Source organism: Ascidiella aspersa, chromosome 7 (genome assembly GCF_963924565.1).
Source record: "Ascidiella aspersa chromosome 7, kaAscAspe10.2, whole genome shotgun sequence".
Classification (NCBI taxonomy): Eukaryota; Metazoa; Chordata; class Ascidiacea; order Phlebobranchia; family Ascidiidae; genus Ascidiella; species Ascidiella aspersa.
In genome coordinates this window covers 13,151,786-13,178,097 of record NC_139453.1, presented here as the reverse complement: position 1 = coordinate 13,178,097, position 26,312 = coordinate 13,151,786, and the positions used below count along the sequence as shown (strand labels likewise).

Below are 26,312 nucleotides of genomic sequence, written 5' to 3'. Positions count from 1 at the left end.
TCGGACGTAAGTATAACTAACCGCTGGAGAGACATTTTTAGTCTGTTATTTCATAATTTTTAAAAACGTTTTGAATTTGGCAAAAAATAAACACCTGAAAACAAAACAAGTCCTCTATAGCACATAATTAGGTTGTGTCGGATATCATGTATATTTTTAAAAACAAACAAGTGATTTTTCGGTATGAAAAGCGTCTCTTTTTTGTGTAAATAAATAGCAACACATAGAAAGTTTACCATACCAGCTGTGGTTATATAAATATCTTTGCAAAGAGAACCATGATACACACTATAGAAACAAGAAACAAGAAACAAAATAAGCGATAAGCAAACGAGAAATTTTACACAGATTTAATCTGTGGTGCTATCTTTTTAGATTTACCTTCTTGTTTATATAAGGAAAAACATGTTAATTAAGCAGCACAAACATTTTAGCCTAAGGTTCGTCGTCTCCTTTTTCGCAATCAACCTCGCCATTCAATAGAAACGATGTTGGTATACACCTTCCAGTTTGGCTGATACTAACTGTTGTTGGGCGCCATCTCGTCAAGTTGTACAGTTTAACTCGTCGCTATTGTCGTCGTTGCATTGATTACGTTGGACGTATACACCACCTTCCATATTTGCATTGCCAATAGCCACGTGAACAGCTCCTGCCCAAAAAGTACTATTCGTAATTCCAGCAACGACAACAAACAAAACAATAGCAAACAACATATGCTTCTTTGCTAAAATTTTAAAAAGAACAACAGCAATAGAATAGCCACCTTCGTAACCAAGCCTTACAGACCAAAAAAACTTTGCACTTATGCAGATTAGTAAAAACTGTGAAGTTTAAAACGTAAAGAAGGGCCTATCCTGAAAATAAAAAAGGGGCACCCTGAATTTTTTTTAGTGAATATTGACGGGTAGGCCTATGGCGTCATAAAATAGTTTTTGTGATTGGCCAATCAGAAAGAGCCAATTAACGTCCAACAAAAGCGAACATTTAAGACGTAAAGCGAACACGTGCTTCATTAAAACTCCTATACGCTCAGTGTGCAATCGTTAACTTCAGGCGAAAAACTAAAACAAGAACGTGAAATATGTGTGATTGATTTTGGTTAAATCGTGTTTCGACTATCTGCAGCGCAGTTTCTTAATTCCATGTGCGGGACTACAGGTGTTATTGTGCCATCGAGCTACGTGCGAAGTACCTATAGCTAAAATACAACCGGCGGTTAAGAGAAAATAAGTTGTGGCAATTGCACATTAAACACGTGGTCTTATAATACGCTTATAGAGAATACGTTTGCGTTTATTATCATAACTTAAAAACGGCGACTTTTAAACGCGCACGACAGTGGCAATTAGACCACCATTAAAGCAGCTAGTTTAGTGGTGTTTTACCAACATCGGATATAAGCGCACACAGCGAACGGAGAAGAACATTAGTTGCGTCTATCACAACGTTTTTCGCGAAAAGAAAGATGACTTGACTTTGCGTTGTCAACTTTCGAATACAAACTTGCTAATCAACCAACTAGAACCAATGAAAGGCGAAAGAGAAAAAATACACTGCCTTTACGATGGATCCTTTTGTAAACAAGACGAAAAGCGGCGTTTTAAGTTTGATTTAGGTTTCACCAAAACTTTGCGGCGCACTTGATAATATCTCAAGGCGCACAGTTTAGGAATTACTGAAGTCTTTTATTCCCCTCATAGGCCCTAAAAATGGCAATGATACGGCACTAAGCCAAAAATCTGGGTAAATTTATTCCCTATTCTTCTCGTTTAAAATTGACTTTTCAAGGTTTAACATGTCACAGACGACACAACCAAAACAGACCATAACAGTAAGGTATCAATACATATTTGGATATGCTCGTTTAAGCACAATGCAAGCGGTGATTGGCAAGCTACGGTATATTGTAAGACACGTTTTTGCGAATTAACGTAATTTCATAGATGCCAATTCAACTTGTTAGGAAAAAATACTACAATGTTTCTTAAAATAACCATTTCATCTCTATTGATTCTGCAAAGGTTTGTCTGAACAGAAAAGCTCCGAACGTTTCGAATAGTTTCCACGTCGACCCGACCTTCAAATTGATCACATCGGGCCCAATCGTTGTGAAGGACACGTGTGGAGGCAGCAATAAAGGGGGATGTGAGCAGATCTGCTCAGTTACAGAAGATGGAAGCGCCCTGTGCAGCTGCGTAGCTGGTTTCGAATTGGACCCGGAAGATAAAAGCGCTTGCCGAGGTAACCGATTTTTAGCTTTTACAATTTACATGTCCTTCTACTATCCAAATATTTTATACTAGACGAAATACCCGGCGTTGCCCAGGTTAAATAGAATATTTACCAGTTATTTTAACTGGTTAAAAGTTAATTACACCACAACTATCACCATAATGTGCGAAGTCTACCTGAATTTTGTCTGGTTAAACAAATTGAAACAATCCAACATACCGTTGGCTCATTATCACTATTGCACGTTACGTTGTTACATGTTAAACTGCTGGCCTCATGTTATATACCATGAATATGGAAAATAAACGTGGTTATAAAAATATACCCAAAAAGTAATGTTACGGATAGCGTAAGAACTTCCTAAGAGGCATAAATAATGCAAACATATTTTTCTTAATGTCATAACAAATTTGCTTATGCCTAAACGTTTGCACTGCGTGTCACTAAATATAAATTTTAAATCATGTGGTGTGTTTCAAATCATGCCATATCGTGTCTCTAAAAAAAAGGTTAACCTAATGTTTCCCCACAATCAGAGTAACACCCCACAGCCTGTGTGAAAGCGGCATTAATGTAATGGCGTGTTTAATTATATGACTTATCTGCGTGGCTCTAAAGACCTAATTCTTGGTCCCCGTAAATTGCCATTAAATTTTGCATTTGGTTAAAACAGTGTAAAATTAACGTATAAAAAGCAGTTTTGTGTCTGAAATAGGTCACTAAAGGTCTGACCATTCAATCACTAATCACGTGTTGCCAGCATTGTATAAGCTTCTTCCTGAAGCCATTATATGTTATAGCCGATAATTTAAAAAATACATTTAACATCAAACCAAATTGCAACTTGGTGTGTTTTTTAAAATGGAGCTACTAAACACACAACCTTGGCTAAAGACGTCTCGCATATTTTACGTAACGAAAACCCGTGACATATTGCGATCAAAAATTACTAACAAACGAGAAAACTCAGTCCAAAGTTGCGTAGAATATACTCGGTTAGGGTTGCTGTACGTTGTCTGTTTAAGAGTCCTAATGCCTCATAAAAGAATCTTAAGGAAACCGCTGCAATAAACGTAATATTTTACGCAACAAACGCCCGTGACATATGTTGATCGAAAATCACTAACAAACGTAAAAAAGTCGTATCAGCAACTGTTTAAAATGCGCGGAATTTAAGCAAATACGTAATCCCGGTAGGTACCATGCATCCAACGAAAGAAAATCCCGTTTGAAAAGACAGTTTGCTTAGTGTTCAAACCGCTGCACACGATATTTTTCAAGCTTAGGCCAAATGTTGCGTAGTTTATACTCGGTTAGGGTTGCTGTACGTGGCCATATACCTAATATGATTTTTTATGAAACGCAGGTAATTCCGACCAAAAAAAAGTTTTGCGCGGTTACGTTGTAAATTTTACGCGGTAACAGACATCAATAAGTTCCTAAACTTAATAGTCTTTAGTTGGAAACATTAAACCTTACTTTGTTAAGGAAATATACTTACGTTGATTTTTTATGTCCAGGCAGGTAATTGCGCTTGAACAAAAGGTGTTGCGCGGTTACGTTAAGAGGTTTACCATATACTACGCGCGCGCCCATGGAGAGGCGAGCACACGGCGGGGAGTCGCCGCTCCTTTTGTTAGCCGACGACCCCTTGCACTGCCAGCGACTGTTTGTCGACAACGCCGTTGCTCTGCCAGCGACTGTTAGGCTGGATCCCCACCGGACCTCAGACACGACGCGACGAAACATGTCTGTCTGTTGACTGGTCGCGTCGTGCCTGAAAGCGACTCTGTCCAATCCCCACCGACAAAGCGCGCGAAACTTCAACTGGTCAAAGCTAGGCGATATAATCCAGTTGTGATCATAGCGGAGGCAAATAACATGCAAATTTTGGAAGAAATATGTATTTCGAAACGTAACCAGCAGTTTATACAACAACACAAGTAGAGGGTATACTCTATTTGTGAAAAAAAGGTATAGAGAGTTTTCTTTCCATGTACTTTCTCGCACTTTATTAAAACATGAAGATAAGTTTCAAAAGTACACAAGGGTGTCTTCAAAATTGTTTTTTTAACTAGTCAAGCTGGTAAAATCATATATGGAAAAGAAAGATAAGAATTAAAAGGCTTTTCGACATTTCCAGAAATATATTTTTATTAGAATTAAAAAAAATAACCTGCTTAACCTTTTAAAATAACATTCCTAATATAAAACCTACAAAAACCCGTAAAAAACTAACGGTTTCTATCGAAAAGCCTCTTCAGACACGGTAAAAAAGTAGTGCACGCGCTATCTCGCTAAAAACGCGTTTAGTCGTGTCTGTCTGCTGTGCGTAAGATTTGCGTCAAGTCTGGTCAGTGGAGACGCGACAACAAAAGAAATAGCGTTCCATCTCATTAGTCGCGATCAGACTGCTTTAAAGCGTTTTTGTCTAACCGGTGGGGATTCAGCCTTAGACGAACATCTTTGCCACGCACACACACACACACACACACACACATCTCACAAATATTTTCTTTTATTATGTAGATATTGAGCTAATTAGCCTCCTATATAGGTTAACTTATACTCCAAAGGCTTTCATAAGATAAGGAGTGCTGAGGTTTTTCAGGGCAATGAAATGCGCGATATCCTGATCCGGCCCGCCGAAGTAATTCATCCGGCCCGCCGCCTCTTTGACAACTAGACAGGAGTCAATTCCACATACTTTTTAACTATTTTTACTATATGTTGGTGAAAAAAAATTTCGCGCTTGGCGTGAATTATCATTGTTACGTCCGGTTTGTTTACTTTTTGATGCTGTGTTTTCGCCTAGATCAGCAATTCTTTACCGTTGCGCCGTGGAAGAAAGTTATAAAAAGCTTGCAAGATATTTAAAAAATGTTATAAAAGCTTGCAAGATATTTAAAAGAAATGCCGTTATACCAAAAAAATCGCGTCCGCTTCGCTCGCCAGGTGTGCCTTGACTTAAAAGGTTAACAAACACTGAGCTATATTAACTTTAAATTTTATCGATGACGACATGTGAACTCGAAATTATCGATGACGACACGTGAACTCGAATTTTAAACCAAACAAAGGCTTTCTTTCGTGCTTTGCGCCAACACTTTACTTGTTTACTGCCTTCTTAAATGTAATTGAACACGTTTTTAAGCGCAAAAACGATCCGAGGCCTGGCTGATTCACAATTGTTCTATCTCTAACATGAAAATAACACAATTCTTAGTTAACATTTCGTGCGGCCCGCAGAGCCCTTTCTGAGTTTGGTTTTGGCCCGCGACTATACAAAAACGTTGCAGACCCCTGATGTAGGCATATATGTTATTCGAAATCAAATTAGTCAAAGTTATATACGAGCATTGAAAAGCATGTGCAAGTTCAATTGGTATAATTTTGTTCGGCGAGTTGTTGCATTAGAATCAAGTTTCAATCACTTTGATCACTACAATAACTGTTTTTGGTCGCTACAAGTGGAAACACGTATTATACCTAGTTCAAATTTAGTTTAGTTAACCCTATAACAAGCACTTAATGGAATGACACACCAGATTTACTTCAAACAATGTCTGATCTCTTTTACTCAGTTACTCTTTTATATTCACTTATAAAATATGTAGCTTTAAAATAAAGACTTTAAAAATATTTGCTAATGATTTAAATGTGTTTACTATTTGGCAGCAAGCTTATTACTTCCCTACTTTAATGACTATAGAACACATAGAAAATCCTGATCAATTTTTTAAGCTATTAAATAATTCACATATATATTAAAAAGGCATACAAAAACTTTTACTTCTGTTTGTACAGTCGTTAAGAACGGAAGCGGTGCTTCGCGAGGCTCCGATGTGAAATGGTATTACATCGTTTTGCCCATTCTTGGAATGCTGCTCATTATTGTTGCTGTGGTTGTGGGGCTTAAAATGAAAAGCATACCGCAAAATTCCACCTACAAGCTGCCTGATCTGGCGGATCTTGACGATAACTAAATCACATATATCTGTATTTCTGGAGGCGTTTCGTACATAACGCAATATTTTATCTTTCTATGCTATTTTATTTAGAACGATCCGAAAAAATTGTTTTTAATGTTGTACTGCAAATCGTCACGCCAAAACAGCCAAAATTTATAAGCACGGTTAGCGATATGTTAAAATTACTGTTATCTGAAGCTAATTCATACATAAAAGGCTTTTTTATAGATGCATTCGAACGTTAACCTAACATAAATGTAAATTGTAACTTGTAAGCATATGCCATATCAATTAACCACGCCTGCAAATGATAGTTGACCAAATAACCAGCCTTGCTTTGCTGAATACAAAGTTGAGTTAAAAAACAACCGTTCATTGCCCGACGGTACAAACGTTTCACAAATAACTTATTCTCAGGCGAAAATTCGAATAATTTTTTATCAAAACGATAAAAAACATTTAACGGAACGCATGAAAACTTTGAGAGGTGACGACACAAAGTTGCCACATAACGCGACGTCTAAAACAAGTAACTTTTTAACCTTGGGTTATCGTTCAATGTCGTGCACAAATATGCAACTGAACTTAGTTTAAATGCATTCAAGGAGTTGACGGGATGGCCAGGTGAAAAACCAGGCTGATAAAAAAATTGTTATACCGGAACGGCGTTAACTTTCACTTTTATCAGTAGCCTATATAGAACTTGTTGCCGTTTTTGTCAACTTTAAATTGACCAACGTATTCTCCCTATGTTTTTATCTGCAGCTATCGCGCACAACATGTGTTTTGTTCAAGGTGAAAACTTTCCAAATAAAACTTGACAAAAAACATTCATCATAACAAAATTGGCTTTACTTCCCAACTAACAGCTGACGAAATAGTTTTTCGTAATATGCTGACAAACGGATGAAACACTCAAGCATGGCAAGTTTTCTGGAATTTTCGGTGAAATGAGTTGTATTTTAACTAAATTCCATTTCACAATGGAGCGTTAAAAGATGCTTAAAAGTACGATACAGGTGTGTTTTGTTCTCTGTGCGTTGGTCAAGAAACTGTAGTGTCTAGTTTAGTTCTGTAATGTGGTGTTTTGTTCGTTTGAACACAATAAACGGGTGCATTGTGTATGGATTGTTATGCGGTAAAGGCCAATCATTAGCAAAAGTCCCGAACGCAGTAATTTAAACCGCCTTCCTTTCAGTCAAGGTAACACATTCCACTGGTTTACAAATTTAATGTCATTGTAAGCTCCAGCCACCCTATTAGGCGTTTTCCCCTATTTCGATGTCACTGATTCGTAAAATGACAGTAGTTTTTCTCTATATCACGTCAGGTTTTTTCTGCACAGAATTTAAATTTTTTTTTTAAAAAGCAGCAATTTATGTTTTTTTATGTAAGTCTGCACTGTTTGTGACAACATATTTTAACATGTTACGACACTATTATGTAGTCTGAAAAAGAATTAGTAAAATATTTAAAAAAAAATGGCTTTTTTAGAATCTTATATTTTTGCAATGCGTTAATACAGTCTGTCTTACAGAGAAGTTAGAAGCATATATAGTAGGGCGGGTCGCGATATCAATTTTTTGTTCAAATCCACCTGCCTCATGTGGGTTTTGATAGAGAGACACCTAAAACCGTTGTATACAAAATTTAAGCTCATATGAACATGTATTGGTGTGAGGAAATCGAGTTGAATGTTTGCCGAAAATCGCGAAATCGGGTAAAAATGCAAAATTTTAGGTTATGTTTAATCTATGTTTTTCAAGTGAAATTCAACTGCTATGACCTAATATTTCTTTTTTAGACAGTTATGAAATAACAGAAGCAAGTAAGATATGTAGTGTTTTGCATTTTATTATTTATTTGCAGTAGTATAAAAAAATTAAATTTTTGCCGAAAATCGCAAAACCTTATAAAAAGACAAAATTTAGGATAGCCTGCAATCTGTACGTTTCAAGTAAAACATGACTTTAAATTAATGTTTATTGAAGATAAAGACTCACTACAAATGGATATAGCGGCAGGAGAATGCGTTTTAATGCTAATTGCCCCAGTATCAAAAATTGAATTTTTTCCCAAAATGTCAAAACAATAAAATTTGTCCAGTGTTACCTATGCAAATGGCTTAAAATTCTGCTTTGATTTAGATGATGCGTGGAGTTTTCGGGAGTTTAACTTTGAAAGAATAATTCCTCATCTTTTTTCAAATTTACAAACGGTTTTGCTTGCTTCTGAAACGATTCTAATAGCCCTTTCAATTGACTAGATATGATTAGCAATTTTACTAAACAGTATTACAAGTTTTGGAGCATAATGATTGGAGGTTGTAGTAAGACGTAATAAGAATATCAAAGCCCATACTAAAGAAGGTATCTTTTTGTACGTTTCGAATAACTCTTTATTCATATTCAACATGTATTACAAGTATTATATAACCTTTTTGATTTTTTACAACTGATGTGGTTCTCTGTTATTGAACTGGTTCTGTTGGATATTTCCAGTTTGTCATTTCGGTATAATCCTCTGCTTTATATTTAGTGTTTTGGTATATTGAACTGTTTCACACTGTCATCTCCAAATTAATTTTCACCTTTCATTTTTGTAATATGGACCGCTTTTCCTCGTATTACTGGTTCATTGTCAGCCCCTTACCAATGTTACAATTGCCCCCCCGGTACTCTATCCTTGTTTTTATATAAAAAAAACATAGTGTGCATGATTAGGCGGAATTACAGTGGAAAGTTTATCTTACCGCAAAAGTTTAATCTCTGATCAGACTGTATTCAAATTTTTATAAGTTGTGATTTAAGTCCCTTTTTACATATTTAACGAAATATTAGTTTTTTCCCTCAATGGAAAAAATAATAACTCAAAATCCAGACGTGATGGACAAAAATGAATGCCAGATTTGAACTCAGCACCCTCAAATTAGTCAAAAAAGGTTGCCACCTTGGCTGGAGCAAATTTGCTGTAAACCAGTGTTATCAGCGAATCGCGGAACAAAAACACTACTTTCCAGGTGGCCTTTTTTTCAGCGTATCATAGGCTACAATATTTTGTAAGTTTTCCCATTAAATTTTGCCAACGTAAGTTATATCATCAACTACAAATTTCAATAAAAAGGTTTTGTGTTTTTATATTAGCAAAAGCCAATTTTTTTAGTGTATAGTTTTTTAAACCAAATCGTTTATAGAATGTTTTAAGACTAAGCTTCCAACTGCCTTTTTGTGCAAGACATCGAACGATAATTTTTGGGTTTCTCAGTTTAGCCACATTATTTCTCGACTCTATAACGTCATACAAAAAACTTTTTTGCAGTTACGGTAAGAAATAAACCTACTTTCACCCCAGTATCACACTATATGTCCATGAAGATTATTTAGCTTAGTTGATTTAGTGTGGTTGGCAATTAAACTCTTTGGTTATTTTAGGCAAACTTGATGCACTCTGTTTAATGTCACACAAAAAGTGTCTTGGTGTTCACTTGTGGTGAAAAGGGGATGCAAAATAAAAGTGTTCAAGTAGCCCAGTTTATAAATTTGAGAAAACGCAAAAAGTAATTGCGAAAAACACTTCATCGGAATGTTTACTGTAAAGTTAGATTTTGTTCAATGGTATTGCTATTTTGACACACAAGAACAGCAAACCTATAAATATTAAAAGACAACAGAGGTTAATAAAAACACGCAAAGTTCAAACAATAAAATCGAAAGGGGAGGTCCTGCTTTACTGTACCAGGTGGTATAAACTTCACTTGGAGCAACTTAAACGCCTTAAGCAAAATGTCAGGCTTTTGGTTAACATTATTGCTTCCTATTTTCTTTTGGTCTATGGCAAAATTAAAGCTAGATGAGACAAAGGCAAACAACACAACGAAATGAGAATCAACAAAATATTATATTTTCTTTAGAAGCGACGAAATAATTTAAATATAAAACGTAACGGTACCTCGTAGAGAGAACTAGCGCAGGAACAAGAAGGATAAAATATGCTGGAAAGCAATTTGACAAAAAGCAAATGTAATGGTATAGGTATAATTTAGCAAGTTTAAACCAAACGATTTCTCACACTGTTAGCGTTTTTTTTTTCGACAAGACTGTCACATAAACTTACTTGGTCAAATATATTTTTATTTTACGCAAATCTTAGAACCATCTAAAACAGGAATCTTTGCAGGAATATGTCCAGCAAGATGGAATTAAACCATCTGCATCTTACACTCTTACAGCACAAAATACTACAGTAAGTTAATAAGTCAATTTTACTCTTTGTTCATTTTTTTATGTCTGTCATTGCAAACTAAATCTCGATGAATGTTTAAATTAAGCGCCAATTCATTAAAAAAGTTCCTACAGTTTTTCTTACGAAACATTTATGTTTCCCCTGCTTAACGATAAATAATCAAGTACAAAAGTTCGACGCAAAACTTTAAACTAGTCCCGCGATGACAAGGCCTTAAGAGTCATCTGGGCCCCTTAATAAAATAGTTTGGCGACCCCTGATCTAAACACGCCAACGAACTGCAGAAGGATAGTTCGTACATTCTCGCAAATTACACAACAGCAATTACTGATGACCAAATCCATTGGGAATTGTAGAAATAAGCACGCCCAACCAAACAATATGAAATAAATATGTTTTTGTAAGTTGTAACAATTAAACGAACCAAAACGATGAACTCCGAGGATAGATGGCCTTAATCATTTTTTCCTGAAATATATCATGGTGAATAGCATACCTTAAATAAACTGATTTTTAAACAAAACTAACTTCTAGCATACGTTTACTATTATTAACATTTTTAATAACGTATTCCTATTCTTGGGAAAATTAAGGAACTTTTTCCTAAAAATACTTACGTGTGAACACAATAGCGACCAAGTTGAATTAATTGACAGGTTTCGTTTGTGACATGGCAAGCAAAAAGGAGATGGTTTCTTGGAATAACCATCCAGGAAAATCTCATAAACAATCCGGAATATACGCAAAGTGCTAAAAAAATAACAAAAACATATTAGCATACTATAGCAAAAACATATTAGCATAAATGAAGAACTTAATACATCCACTTTTATGTAATATAGAGCAGGGGTGGGCAAATGTATTCAACGTAAGAGCCATTTGCAGAAAATACAAGTACCAGAGAGCCTCAAAATTATTTCAATCCAAAATGGTAAATAATACAAGGTTAGCAGCATATAATAACAGAATTATATTATAACAACAAAACGGTAATAATCAACAATAAACATAACGGTAATAGCAAAATAAAACGCACAATATTTATTAAAATCAGTCTTTTGTTAACTAACTCTTCGGACTATATGTTTAGTGTTACGTCATAAACAAAATTCTGGACTAAATTAAGAAAAGAAAAAGAGAGAAAAGTTTATAAACGTTAGCCTACTCTTGGTAACCTTTAAAATGTGTTGGAATTTTATGATTCAACTAGAAGAGCCACAAAAAACATGCCGGAGAGCCGCATGCGGCTCGCGAGCCGCAGTTTGCCCACCCCTTATATAGAGCATTTGTACAAGAGGGAAATTTGAATATTTTATTTATAACACAGCTAGTTAAATTTAGACAGACACAAAACCAATGTTAAGCAACAAATTTTCCAATAAAAACATAAATTCAGTTCCTACCAGCTGTCATCCTTGGACTTATTATATCGGGAGATTTTTTCATATCAGCCATTGCTGCTATGGGAATTCCCCAATTTGCTACTGGACCCCAAAAATGCTGCAAATGGAGAAAGGTAAATAAATTTGAAAATATTGAGCAGTTCTATTTATTTTCAAACTTACTGTGCTGCACAATCAGGTTGTGAAGGGTAGACATGAAAAGAAAAAATAATTTGCTTGATAAGCTTACTGGCATATTTTTTACATATATTTGAATGTTAAATTTAACAATGTTGTGCTATACTAACAAGCTTTTACACAAATACTTGCATCATGTCAATGTAACAAAACACAATTAAATGAATTGGACCACCTTTTATTCCTTTTTACATTTAAGCTTCAAATTGTATGTCTTTTTTTCTCTAAATTTAATATGATTAGGCATGGTAGTGCAAAAACTTATTGACATTGAAAAACAGTTCAAACATGCCAATTAAAACAGCTTTTATATTACAGCATGAGTTGCCTTGAGTTTGTAAAGTAGAAGGTTCTATAGTAACAGTAGTTATCAACCAAAAATGTTAATGATAAAAAATATGGACTGCTGTTAACACTTAATGTCAAAATGAATAAATTCAAATCAACCTAGTTTGTGAAAATTTTTAGTGCTAAAAAATGCAAAAAGCAATACAAAAAAAACAAGTATTTAATCACAATAAAGTTAAAAATTAGAACACACAAAATAACAGAGGAAAAATAGGACTAAAATTTAAATAGTACTGTACAGAATACATAAATTAAAGTTTTTCCAACATGTTTAAGAAATAAATACGGATTGATACTTTACATTTTATTCCGATATAGTTACTCAATATTTTGGGCAAAAAGTATCAAAATCTGATTTAATACACAATGGTGCCATTAGACTCATTACAATGCTCAAATCAGCAAAATACATAAAATTGAAACACTTAAAGATATAAGTTTATTAGCCCAAAATTTACTTTAGTGTGAACCTACTGATTTTTGATAAATTTACCTTTAAAAGTAGGAAATGCATATTTAGATAGCAAATCACATGACTAAAATTCCTATATTATTTGTTATCAGATTTTACCACTCTAGAATCCGACGAGTACTGATACTACAATTTGACATCAGGTATTGGCTCCGATCCAATATTTTTGGGCATTCTTAATGATAAGTAGGGCGATTACTTTTTGACTTTGTAAAAAAAAGTCAAAATTTTGTCAAAATTTACATGTTAGGTCAAAATTTGTCAACATTTTTTCAAGTCAAAATCATAGTCAGATTTTTAAAATTGTCACTCAGTTAATGTTTTATCACAAAATATTAGTTTGGAATTATAATCAACGACATTTTAAGTGTATTATATCTTCACTAAACAATATACGGTATACGTGAGTGGGTAGAATTAACCACCCAGGTTTAGTTTACCGCATTAGGTTCAGCAATACTTCTTTTTGTTTTATATATTTGTGTATTCCTGATTTGGACAAATGTATTGAACAGTATTTTAATTTTGTTACCTTTTATACCTTGTAGTTTAACTATTTACACAACATATTTTTAAAATAACCAGCGTCTTGTTTTTCTTAATGACAAAAATATGAACTACACATAGGGATATTCAAAGTAGAATATCGAATCCTTGGATTCGAATCCAGATGAGATTCGAATCCAATTCTGCCGTTTATTTCGGGTAATTTGAACCGATATAATTTAATGTTTTTCACGCCGATTGTTGCGCCTAATTGTACAAACGCGTGTCGTAAGTTGGCCCGTCGCTGCGGCAACCAATTTATAGTGTTTGCTTTAAATGTAACCAGTTAGTGTAGCGTCAGCGTTTTTTCGGGCGACCAATTACCGCGTCTCGCGATAACGTTTGTCTAATAATTAAGTGTCAATCAAGCATTATTGGGTGAGCGACTAACGTGCAATTTCAGGTGGGGAGTTCGCAATTTCCCTAAATGCGTTAAGTTGCAAACGTAACATTACGTTGTAAGAGGTGCTGTATGTAACCAAATGCGCTATAGGGTTACTTAAGGTCAACTTTAGGCCAATATTCAGCGAGGTTATACAGTAATGCACAGCGTAATTGTCAAGTATTCGTTATGTCAATAGTAACTTATTCTTTGCAGTACATTATTATTTGACTGCATAACAGATCATTTTAGTCAAAAAAAGAAGCACAAAAACCCAACAATGCTTTAAAAACAGGACCGAATTGCTAAAGAGTTCTGTGTTCGGTGTTGCATTGAACTCACTATTGGCAAAAATATAAGTTTTGGCAACAACCTGACAAGTGGACATATTACAGTTTACACAAGTGCTTCAAATGACAGTTGATAAGAATGTTAAACATATGGGAGATTTTTTTTTTATAATGTACACATGTTAGCAAAAAATCCCTTTCCCAAACAAAATTGAGGTTAAATAATTTAATAAAATTATACTAGGATTCGATATTCTGGATTCGTTATTCTAGATTCGAAACCTATTATTCTAGAATACCTTGGGATTCTACTTTGAACATCCCTAACTACACATTCCCAAGAGTATTGAACCCGAAAAAATGACTGAATTGTGTTTCACCGGTAGTCAGTAAAACATCAAAAACGAGTGGTTGACGACTTCAAGACACAAATGCAGTACTTCAAAAAATAATATGTTGTTTAAATCAATTTATTTCTTACAAAGGTCAAACTTTCGTCAAAAAAATATATTTTCAGGTCAAATTTTCAATTTTTCAGGTAAAATAAGTTTTTAGGTCAAAAATAATCTCCCCAGTGATAAGGTTTTCTAACCACTTATGCAAAGTGCTGTTATCCCCTAAATTTATTTTAAATAGGCGTAAATGTAATTGGCTCCACTCAATAACTATACACAGGACTAAATAAAATGATGCAATCCACTTACCTCATTAAATATTGTCTAAATTCCTTACTTTTAAGATGTTCAAACAATTTTTTGGCGTGACGTGACATGACTTTTAATAGTGAATGAACCTATATTGGCAAAACAAATGTAAATTAAGTATGCTGTTACTTGTCAGATTTTTTAGCGCTGGTCCACAATCCTACCACAACCAAAGAGTTAAAACAATTAATAAAGCAATGCACAATATTTGGGTAATGGTGTTGGTTTGTGCTTGGGTGTGGTTAGGAAGTATTAGGCGCTCCTTCTTCACTTTTGCATGTACAAAGTTGTACAAAAAAACAAAACAAAAAATACTGCAAACCACAACGCACATTATTTGGGTTAGGGTACGTGTTAGCATTTGGGTAAGGGTGAGTCAATAATAACAAGACGCACCCTGTCCCTAACCTTAACCCAAATAATATGCGTTGTGGTAGGATTCTAGACCAGCGCCGATTTTTGATAAGTGTACTAATAACAACATAGCATTGAGTGTTGTAACAGAAGACGACGACCAAACTTACCTACAATAGTTTACCAGCCAGCAAGCTCAAACGTTAGCCAATGCTCACTGAAGCGTTTCACTTCAAGTCAGCATTACCTTTGCAAAATAAGACATCAAGCTTCAAAGTGTTTTTAATACAAAAATGTCTTGATGTTAGGGTTATTAGCTTGCTAAAAAATTCCGTTATGCTTCATCACACTTGTCCAAAATGTTGACGTTTTTTTGTTAAAGTATTGACGTTTTTTAGTATACTGACTCATAAATGACACATTTAAATCATTTTTACTTCCTAAAACTTTATAAAATTATTAAATAAAGTCTTACAAATTTTGTTAAAGACCACGACTAAATTTTACAGCTTTAGTAAAGTACAAAAGTGACTCTTTGCGAAACGAAGTTTAACAATGAGCCACTAAATGGAGACAGTTGTCTGTACCGGTAGCCTATTACGTGTTTTTTGTAGTAACCTAAACCTGGCCATATCATGTCAGGAAAATGCTCTCTAACGAAAAATTATGGTCGAACCAGTGTCTATATATTGTATATAGGCACTGATCGAACGCTCTCTGATGTTAAATACGTGAGTGACCGCCATAGAGATCCTTTAAATTAATAGCCTCGTTCCATCCAGTGTCGTTACCTTCGCTCAGTGCCACCTCTTACTCAAATTTATATATAATGAATTAAAATACCCTTGCTGATCGAGCGACCTAGTTTTCATTTATGAGATTTTACTAACGTATATATTTCGATATAATGTTATAGAGCTGTGTTCCGCAACGGGAGTGCCGCGATAACGAGAGTGCCACTGCTGTGTCGCGAGACCATGCCAGGTGTGCCGCGACGTTCCTGGAGGTGAATTACCGGTACTTGTATTGTTAAGGGTACGGTAGTCTACTTTTTAATAATTAGTCGAATTAACGTGAAAATGTATATTTTATTAAAGCAGGTATTTTGATCTCTAGCGTCATATTGTTGTTTTCACAAAGAATTCGTTAATGTCGTTATGGAAAGGAAAATCTCATAAACAATCAGCGTCATGGAAAGCCCATCGCCGACAACCTAGCAAGATTTGCAAAATAACTTATGTGACACAAACTTCCAACTAGCGTAAAGGTCTGCAAGTTCTTACGCATATCCGTTTAGTGTTAACCATATGGTTTAAAGCGCCATTCAGTAGCCTCAACAGATCGATATTTTTAGTATCAGATGTTGCCCAGTTCCGTTGAATTGTTTATTGGTTATATGAAGTCAGGGCCTTTGTTGAAACAAAATATTATTTCCGCGTGCAAGAGAAAGTCCAGAAAACGCCTTGTAAGCTACGCCCTTTATCACATGAATGTCTACGCAATATTATATAACAAATAGCTATTTGATTACGTAATATGCAATGAATTTCGTATTGCCTTCCTTATGCAGATCTCTATTCCTTTATTAACCTATGCGAGCGCTTTGTCAATAAACAGTTTACAGTTTCGGCTTAGTACGCCAGCTGCAAACCTGAGTGGATATTCTATCTGAATCAGACAACAACAGAATGGACAATTTTCTACAACAATCCCTACCTTGTAAAAGTTTAATTCGTCGAGGCAAAAAGACATTATTGAGACTCATGATAAACCCAGATCTTATACAATATTTCAGGTGTAAATTTATGAACTTTTCATAATATTAAACTTTTAAAACCTATGTTACCTTCTTTCGCCCGAAATCGAATATCAAAATGTTTTTTCTGACTATTTTGACTTAAATAGCAAGTCAAAACATAATACCAGGAAGTCCTTCCAATTTAAGTCCTTCATTAATGTCATTAAATTAAAACATTAAACAGTTAAGATTGATGAACTTTTTTTGAGCAGTACTGCAACTAAAAAATAACACAAAACGCAATGTCCGGTTTCATTTTCCCGCTATTAAAAGCCGCTCTGTCTTTCCTCTGAGGCCATGCCTAACTTTATCTGGTATCCCTTGCTTCCCCTCTAATCTACCTTCTGAGAAGGAATAAAGAACACTGTGCTGCGTAAATTTTGAGGTTATCAAAGTGTTCACGGTTCTTGGTGTACTTTTTGATGCTGATTCCAAATATGGTATTCATTTTTGTCCACCAGGTCTAGTTTTTTAGCAAATTACATTTACATTTTTTGGCAAATTTACCTTTAGGTGTATTTCAATACAAATTTCTAATGTCTTACACATATTTCTGGTTTCGGAACTGAGATAAAAAGTTCAGAAATAATTCAGTTATGACAAAGAGCATTCCTTGGAACACTTTTAGGATGTTTCTGATTCATATTAGCTTTAAGCATAACCTTTATTTCGACGAAATGGCAATTGTTTTTGGATTGGTCAGTTTGAAGGCAGTTTAGCCTACTCCACACAATTAAAATAAAATTGGTTCTCTTCTTGTTGGACATTCAGTGAAGCTTACAGAATGATATGAAGACATGAAATTCCTGTTGAGATCTCTTTAGTGTTGCCAACACAATTGAAAAATGTGTGGTGACCTAAAAATGATTTTAATACTTCTGGGGTTACAGGCTGGTTCTAGTAGACATCCACGTTTTTTGCGTCTTTGGGCTTCAGGGCTGATATGCCACTACGCAAAAGTTAGCTGCCCACGTAAAACAAGTTTCACACCTGGTTTTAAAAATGTTAAATATTCTTACTTAGTTGATCAAAAATACATTGCTTTGCTACCTCTTCACATTAAACTTGATCTCATAAAAAAACTACGAATGCACCTGATAAAGATGGTCTAACCTTCAAACAAGTTAAAGAGCTGCTTAAAAGCTTTTGATATCTTGAAGCCCGGATGTCGGTGAAAATGCCCTTCCAGAGTTTGCATCTGGATGACTTTCATGACGACTGCGGTAACTACAATGAAAAACAGGGAGAGAGATTCCACCAAGACCTTCACCAGGTAAAAGAAAGGTACCAAGGATAGTGGGACGTAAACATGCTTGCAGATTACTGTTGGTGCCTAAAAAGAGATCTTCCAAATTCCATACAGAAGAAAATCTTTCAAGCGAAATTTTTTGCCATCATAAATCAAGTGTGTGTAGTAATATCATCAGTATCGTTGCGTTTAGCGCCATTGACAGAAAAATATGATTTGGGAAGCTTTTTGGTTAGTTGTGCGTCTCTACAGTATCTAGAATAGCTGTTTAAACAAAAACGTTTTCTAATAACAAAATATGACAACGTGCATGACCAGAGTTAGTAGTTCATTTGGGCATAATTATGAACACAGCTAGAATAATTAAACAGGTGATAAAAAAAAAAACTTGACCTGATTGAAATAAACTGCTGATATTTTTGGGTTCAGCACAAAAAATTGATTTAGAAACAGTAAAACCATCTTTGACCTTTGAAATTTTTTTTTTGCACAGTGGAATCAATAAAAGCTAACAGTACCCTGTAGTAGTCGGCTATAAGTATGATATGCCCTACTATGCGTAGCCTACTGTTAGTAAGCAAAAGTCATGCTTAGTTTTACAGTAAATTTATGGCATTAACATAAGGATACCGGTACACTTTGGATGAATCAGTGGTTTTAAACATTTAAATCAGTGTTTCCCAAACTTTTCTTCCATAGCGCCCCCTATATAACTTACTAACTATCAAACGCCCCCTTGACGAAAATAAAACAACGAATTAATACAAACTATTGTTTATTTAATTCTAGTCTCTAGTCTAGTGGGAAGGGTGAGCTTGGTACCATTGCATAAGCTTCTTCATATCCGGGTCCATTTTTCGTTAAAAACAGTCGTAAATCTCCCCGTTTCGCCATCTCAAGGCGGTTTCTTTTGTTATCAAGGAGCATTGTGACGGCACCGCGAACGCACGCTCCATTAAGTATGAGCTGGGAAATGCAATAAAAAAAATTACCCGATCCCACACGTGAGGATATTTCACTTTATTTCGCGTTGCAGCCAAAATGATTTATACTAGATAAGGAATATCGCTGGCGCCCACTGTAGGAACCACTGATTTAAAGGATCAACAATACAGCGTAATGAGACATTTCGTGATCATATACAACAAACGAGAACTCGTTACATTATACATTTTACATTAAACAATCGGCGATGTAGACTTTATTGATCAACTAAAAAGTATCACATATATGCATGAATTAAAAAATTGACACATATACCTATGTTCAAGAGAAGATGACGCATTTACTTAAAATTAGCCGAAAATTTACAGAAATATATGCCAGGCTTCATTTGGTCGTGAATTCCGATTTGCGACATTCTCCCTTACTAAACTAAATCTCTATAATTACAAAATGGGTCGTTTTAAAAAGGTAACAATTTTAAATTTAAAACTACAATACAGTAGCAACATGCAAGGCTACTAAGATTAAAAGTGTGTACAATCAATGCCCCAATCACAATATTTATTTAGTCATAATAGGCGTTATTATTCGGTATTTAAATTTCTTACTAATGATTAAAGGCGTTTAACTTTTAGTCAAGCGACTGGATGATTATAGAAAACTCTAGGACCTCTAAGTATGTTTATGATCTACGAGTTATTTTTTATTTGGTTCTACATTAGATGACTCATATGGTGATTTGCCTTGGCGTTTTACAGTTCATTTAGTTGGTTTCGCTTGAATAGCGAAGAGATAAATCAGGTCACAAAATCCCTTGTGAATAACGCACTGCGTTTTCAGCCAATAGATTCGATTGTCAACAACTTTCTTGTAGTCCTACTTTACATCACTACTGGGTATTTTGCTGCGCGCTGTTGTTGTCCTCCAAAATAGCAGTCAAGTTTTAAGTGGTCTTTGTTTGCCTGGCACAGTTGGAAGTGCGTCTCGCAGCTTCCAAGAGAGTCGGTTAGTAGCTTGGCGACGGTAAGCTAACGATCTGTTCGACGCACAAGTGTCAGGAAAAAGGGACGATTTCCTGTTTCTTTGTGCTGGCTCAAGCCTGCAGCCTTTTTACCTTTAGTTGTAAGTTGCAGTGGATATAGTTTGCTGTGGGATATTACGCGGTTGTGACTATAAATTAAATATTAAGCAGTTTGTTGCTGGAAAAGCCATCATGATCGATAGCTACTGACCGCAAGCCACGATGCTGTATGAAAGCAGTTTTGACGACAGGGTTTGTGTAGGCTACTGCTTGTTGCAAAGAAAGGATTGCGTGTATTAAAGTGTGGCGGGACTTACATGTCTCTGAGTAAACAACTAATTGTTTGTGAGTCATAACTGATTAACTATTGGCCCTTTGCTACCCAGTAGGAAGGTTGGCAATTTTGTCCAACAGTTCAGGTAATTCTTTTCAGCAACAGCAGAACGGTAGAGGAAGCGTCAGCTCAAGCTTAGGCGTCGTTGTTCTGCCTTATCGATTAATAAGGAAGTAGCTACGTTTGGAAGGCCGTCGCTTGCACATGCTTTTCTGTGTCTCACTTACAAAGGAGGTACAATGCATGTTGCTGAAGCAGCGAAAACTACAGTCCATTTCTCAATACCGCTTTATAGTCAGCTGTTTTTCAAGGCAGCCGTCTGCGTTTCGACAGTGTAGCGTGAACTGTCCAAAGGTCAAATTGGTGCAACCGCACACCAAATTCCCAAGTAAACAGGCGCCAGTGAAAATGGCACGTTAAATCAAGCTTGCTAAAATGCAGTGCTGCTTTGGTCAGCCAACTGGACTGCAATGGTTTGTAGGATGTTAACGTTGCACAATGCACACGCATGGCGCACTAAGCGAGGTAATTAGGCGTGTCATATGACAGAGCAGCAATTATGTGCAATGTGAGGTACCCAAAGGAACATTTATGACACGGGCCTGCTGTGACATTACATATGTGCAAACGCTTGTTCGGAGTAGTTACACGCGTTGGAAATTCTTGACGCAGTAGCATATACAGTGTGATCAATATCTGTCAGATATACGCAATACAACCGAATGAAAGACGAGCTTGAAAACGGTTATGCATGTCGCAGAACGTTCTAAAACCATTAATAGAAAATACGTTCGCGGAAAACATACTGTAATGTTGCATCGTTGTACTTTTTTGACTGAAAAATTGTCACTCATCTGCCTTTGGAATTTGGAATGTCTACTTTACGTGTTTCCCTACTTTCAGTTTGAAAGATTGCGCGAAAAAGTAAATACCTGTCGACGGTAAATGACACCTAATTTGTTTTGACAAACCAAACTATTGGAGGCTTTAAAGTTGCGAGCCACGCAGGCTGCATGCATGTAAATTACTTACAGCAGGCACGTGAGAAAAACATATTTGCCAAGTACTTTGAACCGTTGAATAGCGCTGTTTTAAAAGTGGTGCCTTGGGTATCACAGCAGTTGTCCAAAGACCGGAATAAATGACCTACCTAAGTATCGCTTTTTCTTTACATAAATATCTATCCAGAATACTGGGCTTAGCATTGCGCAACTCTTGTGAGATATTATGCACAGAGAATAATGTAAAGCATTAGAGGTGGTAAGTGAACATAAAAGCGGAAATGTAGTCCTATTTTGTATTTTTAAATCGCGTCTGGTCCTAGAGTTGATTGGTTGTTCATGTTAAAACTCACTAAGGAGATTTCTCGCGACCTGGAAACTTTAAGCAATAAATACTGTTTGCAAAGTGCGTTACAGATACCATGTAAGAAGAAGAAATGCTTTAATTGATGCACAAAGCAAACTCGAAAAGCGATGTTTTGCCTTTTGTTTGATTAGGGTCAATACGTTCTTTGTTCTTTTTGTTTTTGGGGGTTAATACAGTGTTCGGCGTATATTTTTCGCCGGTCAGACTTAATTCTCCAACTACTCGTTAATAAAAAAGTGCTTCCCATGCTACGTAAGTGTCCTCGTTGACCTTATTAAGATACTTGTAGCTTGAGTTGATTTGTATGATACTGGTTACTGACCCGGGTAACCCCTGTATTATGACCACAGGGTGTAGGAAAAACAATATTTTTTAAAAGTGCGCAACGGCCTGAAGGCTCGGCTTTGACTTTCGGCATGGAGTTTTCGGATTCCGACGCGAGCAGCGCGTTTGAAGATCCACCGCCGGGCTTTAGTGACGCGGACGGCGACGTCAGCGACCTGGAGGACATACCCTCGATGCGGGGCGTGCTATGCAAGTGGACCAACTACGTATACGGTTGGCAGGAGCGCTTCGTCTGCTGCCACGAAGGCACCTTGTCCTACTACCTATCGCGCGACGACACGGCACACGGATGCCGCGGCTCGATTAGCCTCGTCAAATCCGAGTGCGAACCAAGTCAATTCGACCCATGTCGCTTCGACGTGAAGATCGACGACAGCAGCGTGTGGTACTTGCGCGCCTCAAGCAAGGCCGAGCGCGCGCGCTGGATAGACGCGATCGCCGCCAACCGCTTGGACTTGGACGTGGTGAGCGTGCGCTCGGCCACCGGATACCGCAGCGCCCACGGACTCAAGGAGAAGCTCGCCGAGCTGGCAAGCTTCCGCGACATCCTGGACCGGCAGGTTCGCGTACTGCAGAAGTGCTACGAGTCGTGCGCCGACAGCAACGGCCACCGACGCAACAACGGCAACTGGCAGCACGGCGCCGGCGGTAAGGTCGGCAAAGCCGGCGGCGACGACAACGCCATCAACGGTGTCGACCTTAAGGGCGAAGCGCTCATATTTAAGGAGACGACGCGCGGCCTTCTAAGCACGCTCGCTCTTTGCATGGAGATGCTAAATCTTCGCGAGGAAGACAGCAAATCGGCAACGGGCAAGCGCTCCTACAGCACCGCGTTCCAGGGCAGCCTTCAAGACGTAACCACGCGCCCGCAAACCGCCGAGGTCGCGACGCAGACGGACGCTGAGGGGTCCATGTCGCAGGAAAGCGACTCCCACTCAGATGATGACGACGATTCTGAAAAAATCGAGCTCGCGCCGAAACTAGGTCGACACCGCTTCAGCGCCAAGCTGGAGGAGCAGGTGCGCGGGCACCTCGAGAACGCCCTTCAACCGGCCGACCCGGGCGACAGCGGCGGCGGCTGGGAGCTGATCGCCGAAGACGGCGAGCTTCTCGTCTACCGCATGGATATGGTCAAGGACGGCGTGATCTGTGACCCGCTGAAGGCGACGCACAGTGTTAGCGGCGTGACCGCGCGCGAGATGTGTCACTTCTTCTGGGACCCGGAAGTGCGCATGGACTGGGAGGAGACGGTGGAGCGTTTTCGCGTTGTCGAGGTGCTGGACGAGGCCACCGCCGTCATGCACCAGGTTCACAAGCGCGTCTGGCCGACCGCGCAGCGCGACTGCCTCTACCTGGCCTCGATGTTTGCCATGCCCAACCCCGAGCACCTTTCCGAGGCGCCGCCGCGCGACACTTGGATGGCCTGCAACTTCTCGGTTGACCACGACGACGCGCAACTTGCTGACGGTTGCTTGCGCGCCGAGGCCGAGATCTGTCTCTACTGTCACACCTACGTGGCGACGCCGGCCGACGGGCGCGCGCCCGACCGCGACTGTCTGCGCTGTGAGGTGGTCTATGTGGCCAACGTGAACCCGGGTGGTTGGGCGCCGGCCGCTGCCCTACGCGCCATTTACAAGCGCGAGTATCCCAAGTTTCTCCGTCGCTTGTCCGCTTACGCCCAGGACAAGACTCGCGATCGGGAGATATGGTTTTGAACGGGATTTATTCCCGACGCTTTTTCTTTTATTCCAATTAAGTCGCCGATTTGTCGACTAATACCTCGACAGAGAACGTTGGCCGACGATAAGTTATGGAATAGTTATTTATGTATTTTGCTCCACGGTAACATGTCTTAAACGATCGAAAGCGATTCTGTTAGAATCAGACTGTACATTAAAATAGAAATTGCGCGATCAATTACGCTAGACATGCCAAATTAACAAATGATAGCGAGACCAGGGTTGAACTCTTAACATTCTCAGTTTTAAAACAGTTTTATTCCGCGTAACCAATCCCCAATCTGCTTTTAATTGGGGTATAGGTGAATTAGGGGCGTTGTTGCCGATTTTCTGTCATGTGAAAGCACGTGTCGAAACCTTTGTTTTAAACGCTTAATGGCGCTGCCAATTCAGGGTTAAACATATTCGTCGTGCAAAAAATTCAATAAATGTGTAATGCCGTTTATCATACCGAAAGTCGTGCGCGCCGAACGTTGGCCGTGTTCACGTTCGTTGTAACTGTTGCAATATTAAATCGCCTTTTGTAACTACACGATCTTGCCTTTTAGACAGCAAGCTAATTCAAGCGTTGCGCTACAGATTGGACGTCCGAGACCATCGGAATCTATCATGAATACCGATTAATATATTATTATTGGAAACAGCAAATAACAATTGCGATCGATAAAAAATACAAGCCTTGGAACTTGAATGCTCCTAATTATACTTGGTCAAACGATGATACCGAATAATCATATTGTCGACATTGTTTATTGGACCGGTTTATTTCCCCACGAAGATTGATATTAACGGCGCTAAACAATGTCGGGCTCCTTTTTTTGTTTGGTAAAATCGAAATCAGACAAGCATCAGGCCGAGTCGGCATAAACGTTTGGCGCAGGTAGATGTCCTCCTCAAACACTAGCGCTGTGTTCTTGACCTTTTTAACAGCTTGACCTAGTTTACACTTTTTCACCTTAAGGTCCACTACTCTAACGGAGAATTATTTTTGTTGGGCCTACAATAGTAGGGACTGGGGCAAAACGAATACAAAAAACAAATGCAGTTCAATCATAATGCGAAATAAGTATAAGCTTACCACTTAAAAGAATATGATTCATGTCCAATAAATAAAGTGTATGTTCAACAAGCTTATAGCCTTTCTTGCTTCATTCCAAACTAGAAAATCTCAGTGAAAATTGTAAAGAATTCCTGAAAAATCTTGGTGGCTCACGGGTAAAAAGCAATATGCTATTCCACTGCATTTTAACCGTGTTACCACGAACAGTATACGGTACAGTCGTGCAATGTATATCAAAAATACATAGTTTTAGACAACATCGTGCGAAGTACGTGCGTTAATTTTGCCGACATTTTTAATTGTTCCGTCAAAAGACAACGTCGCTGCACAATTAAATACAACCAGGATTCAACATAATAACAAAACGTGGAACTTTCCAAGTGTACCCATAAACCTCCTTAACTTATACCACCCAAAGCCAAAACCCTGTATAATTGTTTTGTAATAAGAAGATTTCGTTTGTATTAACGTTGTATTAAACTGATTAGCAGTATTGTAATCCAGCTTGTACACAGTGTGCACTTGCGCAGTTTAAGCTTTTGAAATTGTGGCGAACTACATATCCCCATAGAGTATAAAACAACAAATTGCCTTCATTAAACAGTGCAAATGTGTTGTTCCTGTCAGTTAATGTTTGCCCAGCGCTCTGCCGCGCGAACAAACACATATGGCTTAAACGCTCCATGCAAACTGGTTGCGCCACATAACTTACACATTGCTCAACGCCTCTGTGGGCAACTGTCTCGGCAATAGGGACGTCAAAATAGTATTTTTTTTTCTGCGTCAAAAGTATTGTTAAGCTCGAAATATGAACCCCTTGTGTAGTAGTTTTATCACGTTTACTGTTTTTCGATCAATTTACTACTAACGGCACGTGAAATTTCTTATTTAACTGATTTCGCCTTGTTTCTTGTCAGTGCATGAGTTCGGTTCTTTGTTTCTAAAGCTGGTGCTTTTTTGCCAAACATATGTCGAAGTGAAATAAATTTACCGTAGCTACTTTTTTGCAATTTATAGGTTATATTAAAGTCTTAGTATGCTGAAGGGGTGCTCAGTTACATAGATAGCATACCTTAGGATTGTCAGATAACTAACAGTATCGGCATGAATCAGGGATCAGAGCCTTTTTTTAAATTAACCAAAATATTTAGACATGAGCAGTGAGCACAACACATCGTTTCAAAGTGCGAACAAACCCTCCGAAGTGAAACTCGCGCATTAAAGGGCAAATTTTTACTAGCAATAAATTTAACACAGTATTGCTCGTAAGTTGTATTGACAAAACGATTGAATGGTTTTGGCTGATCGAGAAAAAGTGCGTTTAGTTGT

The 26,312-nt window shown here is 37.6% G+C and overlaps 1 protein-coding gene and 1 pseudogene across 2 annotated transcripts; one reads left to right on the top strand and one right to left on the bottom strand.

Moving 5' to 3' along the window:
- Window positions 1–10,504: 10,504 nt before the first annotated feature.
- Window positions 10,505–15,259, bottom strand: LOC146137914 (uncharacterized). Of its 2 annotated transcripts, none has more exons than XM_083394195.1 (4): window positions 14,771–15,259; window positions 11,852–11,948; window positions 11,066–11,198; window positions 10,505–10,916 (listed from the first exon to the last, which is right to left on the bottom strand). In XM_083394195.1, the coding sequence occupies exons 2-4, from the start codon at window positions 11,901–11,903 to the stop codon at window positions 10,907–10,909; spliced, it is 195 nt and encodes a 64-aa protein (XP_083250321.1). In that variant the 5' UTR covers window positions 11,904–11,948; window positions 14,771–15,259; the 3' UTR covers window positions 10,505–10,906. The 2 variants fall into 2 exon arrangements, with proteins under 2 accessions (XP_083250321.1, XP_083250322.1); XM_083394196.1 differs by lacking the exon at window positions 14,771–15,259 and adding an exon at window positions 12,014–13,004.
- A 6,946-nt stretch (window positions 15,260–22,205) lies between these two features.
- On the top strand, window positions 22,206–25,974 carry LOC146137913 (ceramide transfer protein pseudogene; annotated as a pseudogene).
- The last annotated feature ends 338 nt before the right edge of the window (window positions 25,975–26,312 follow it).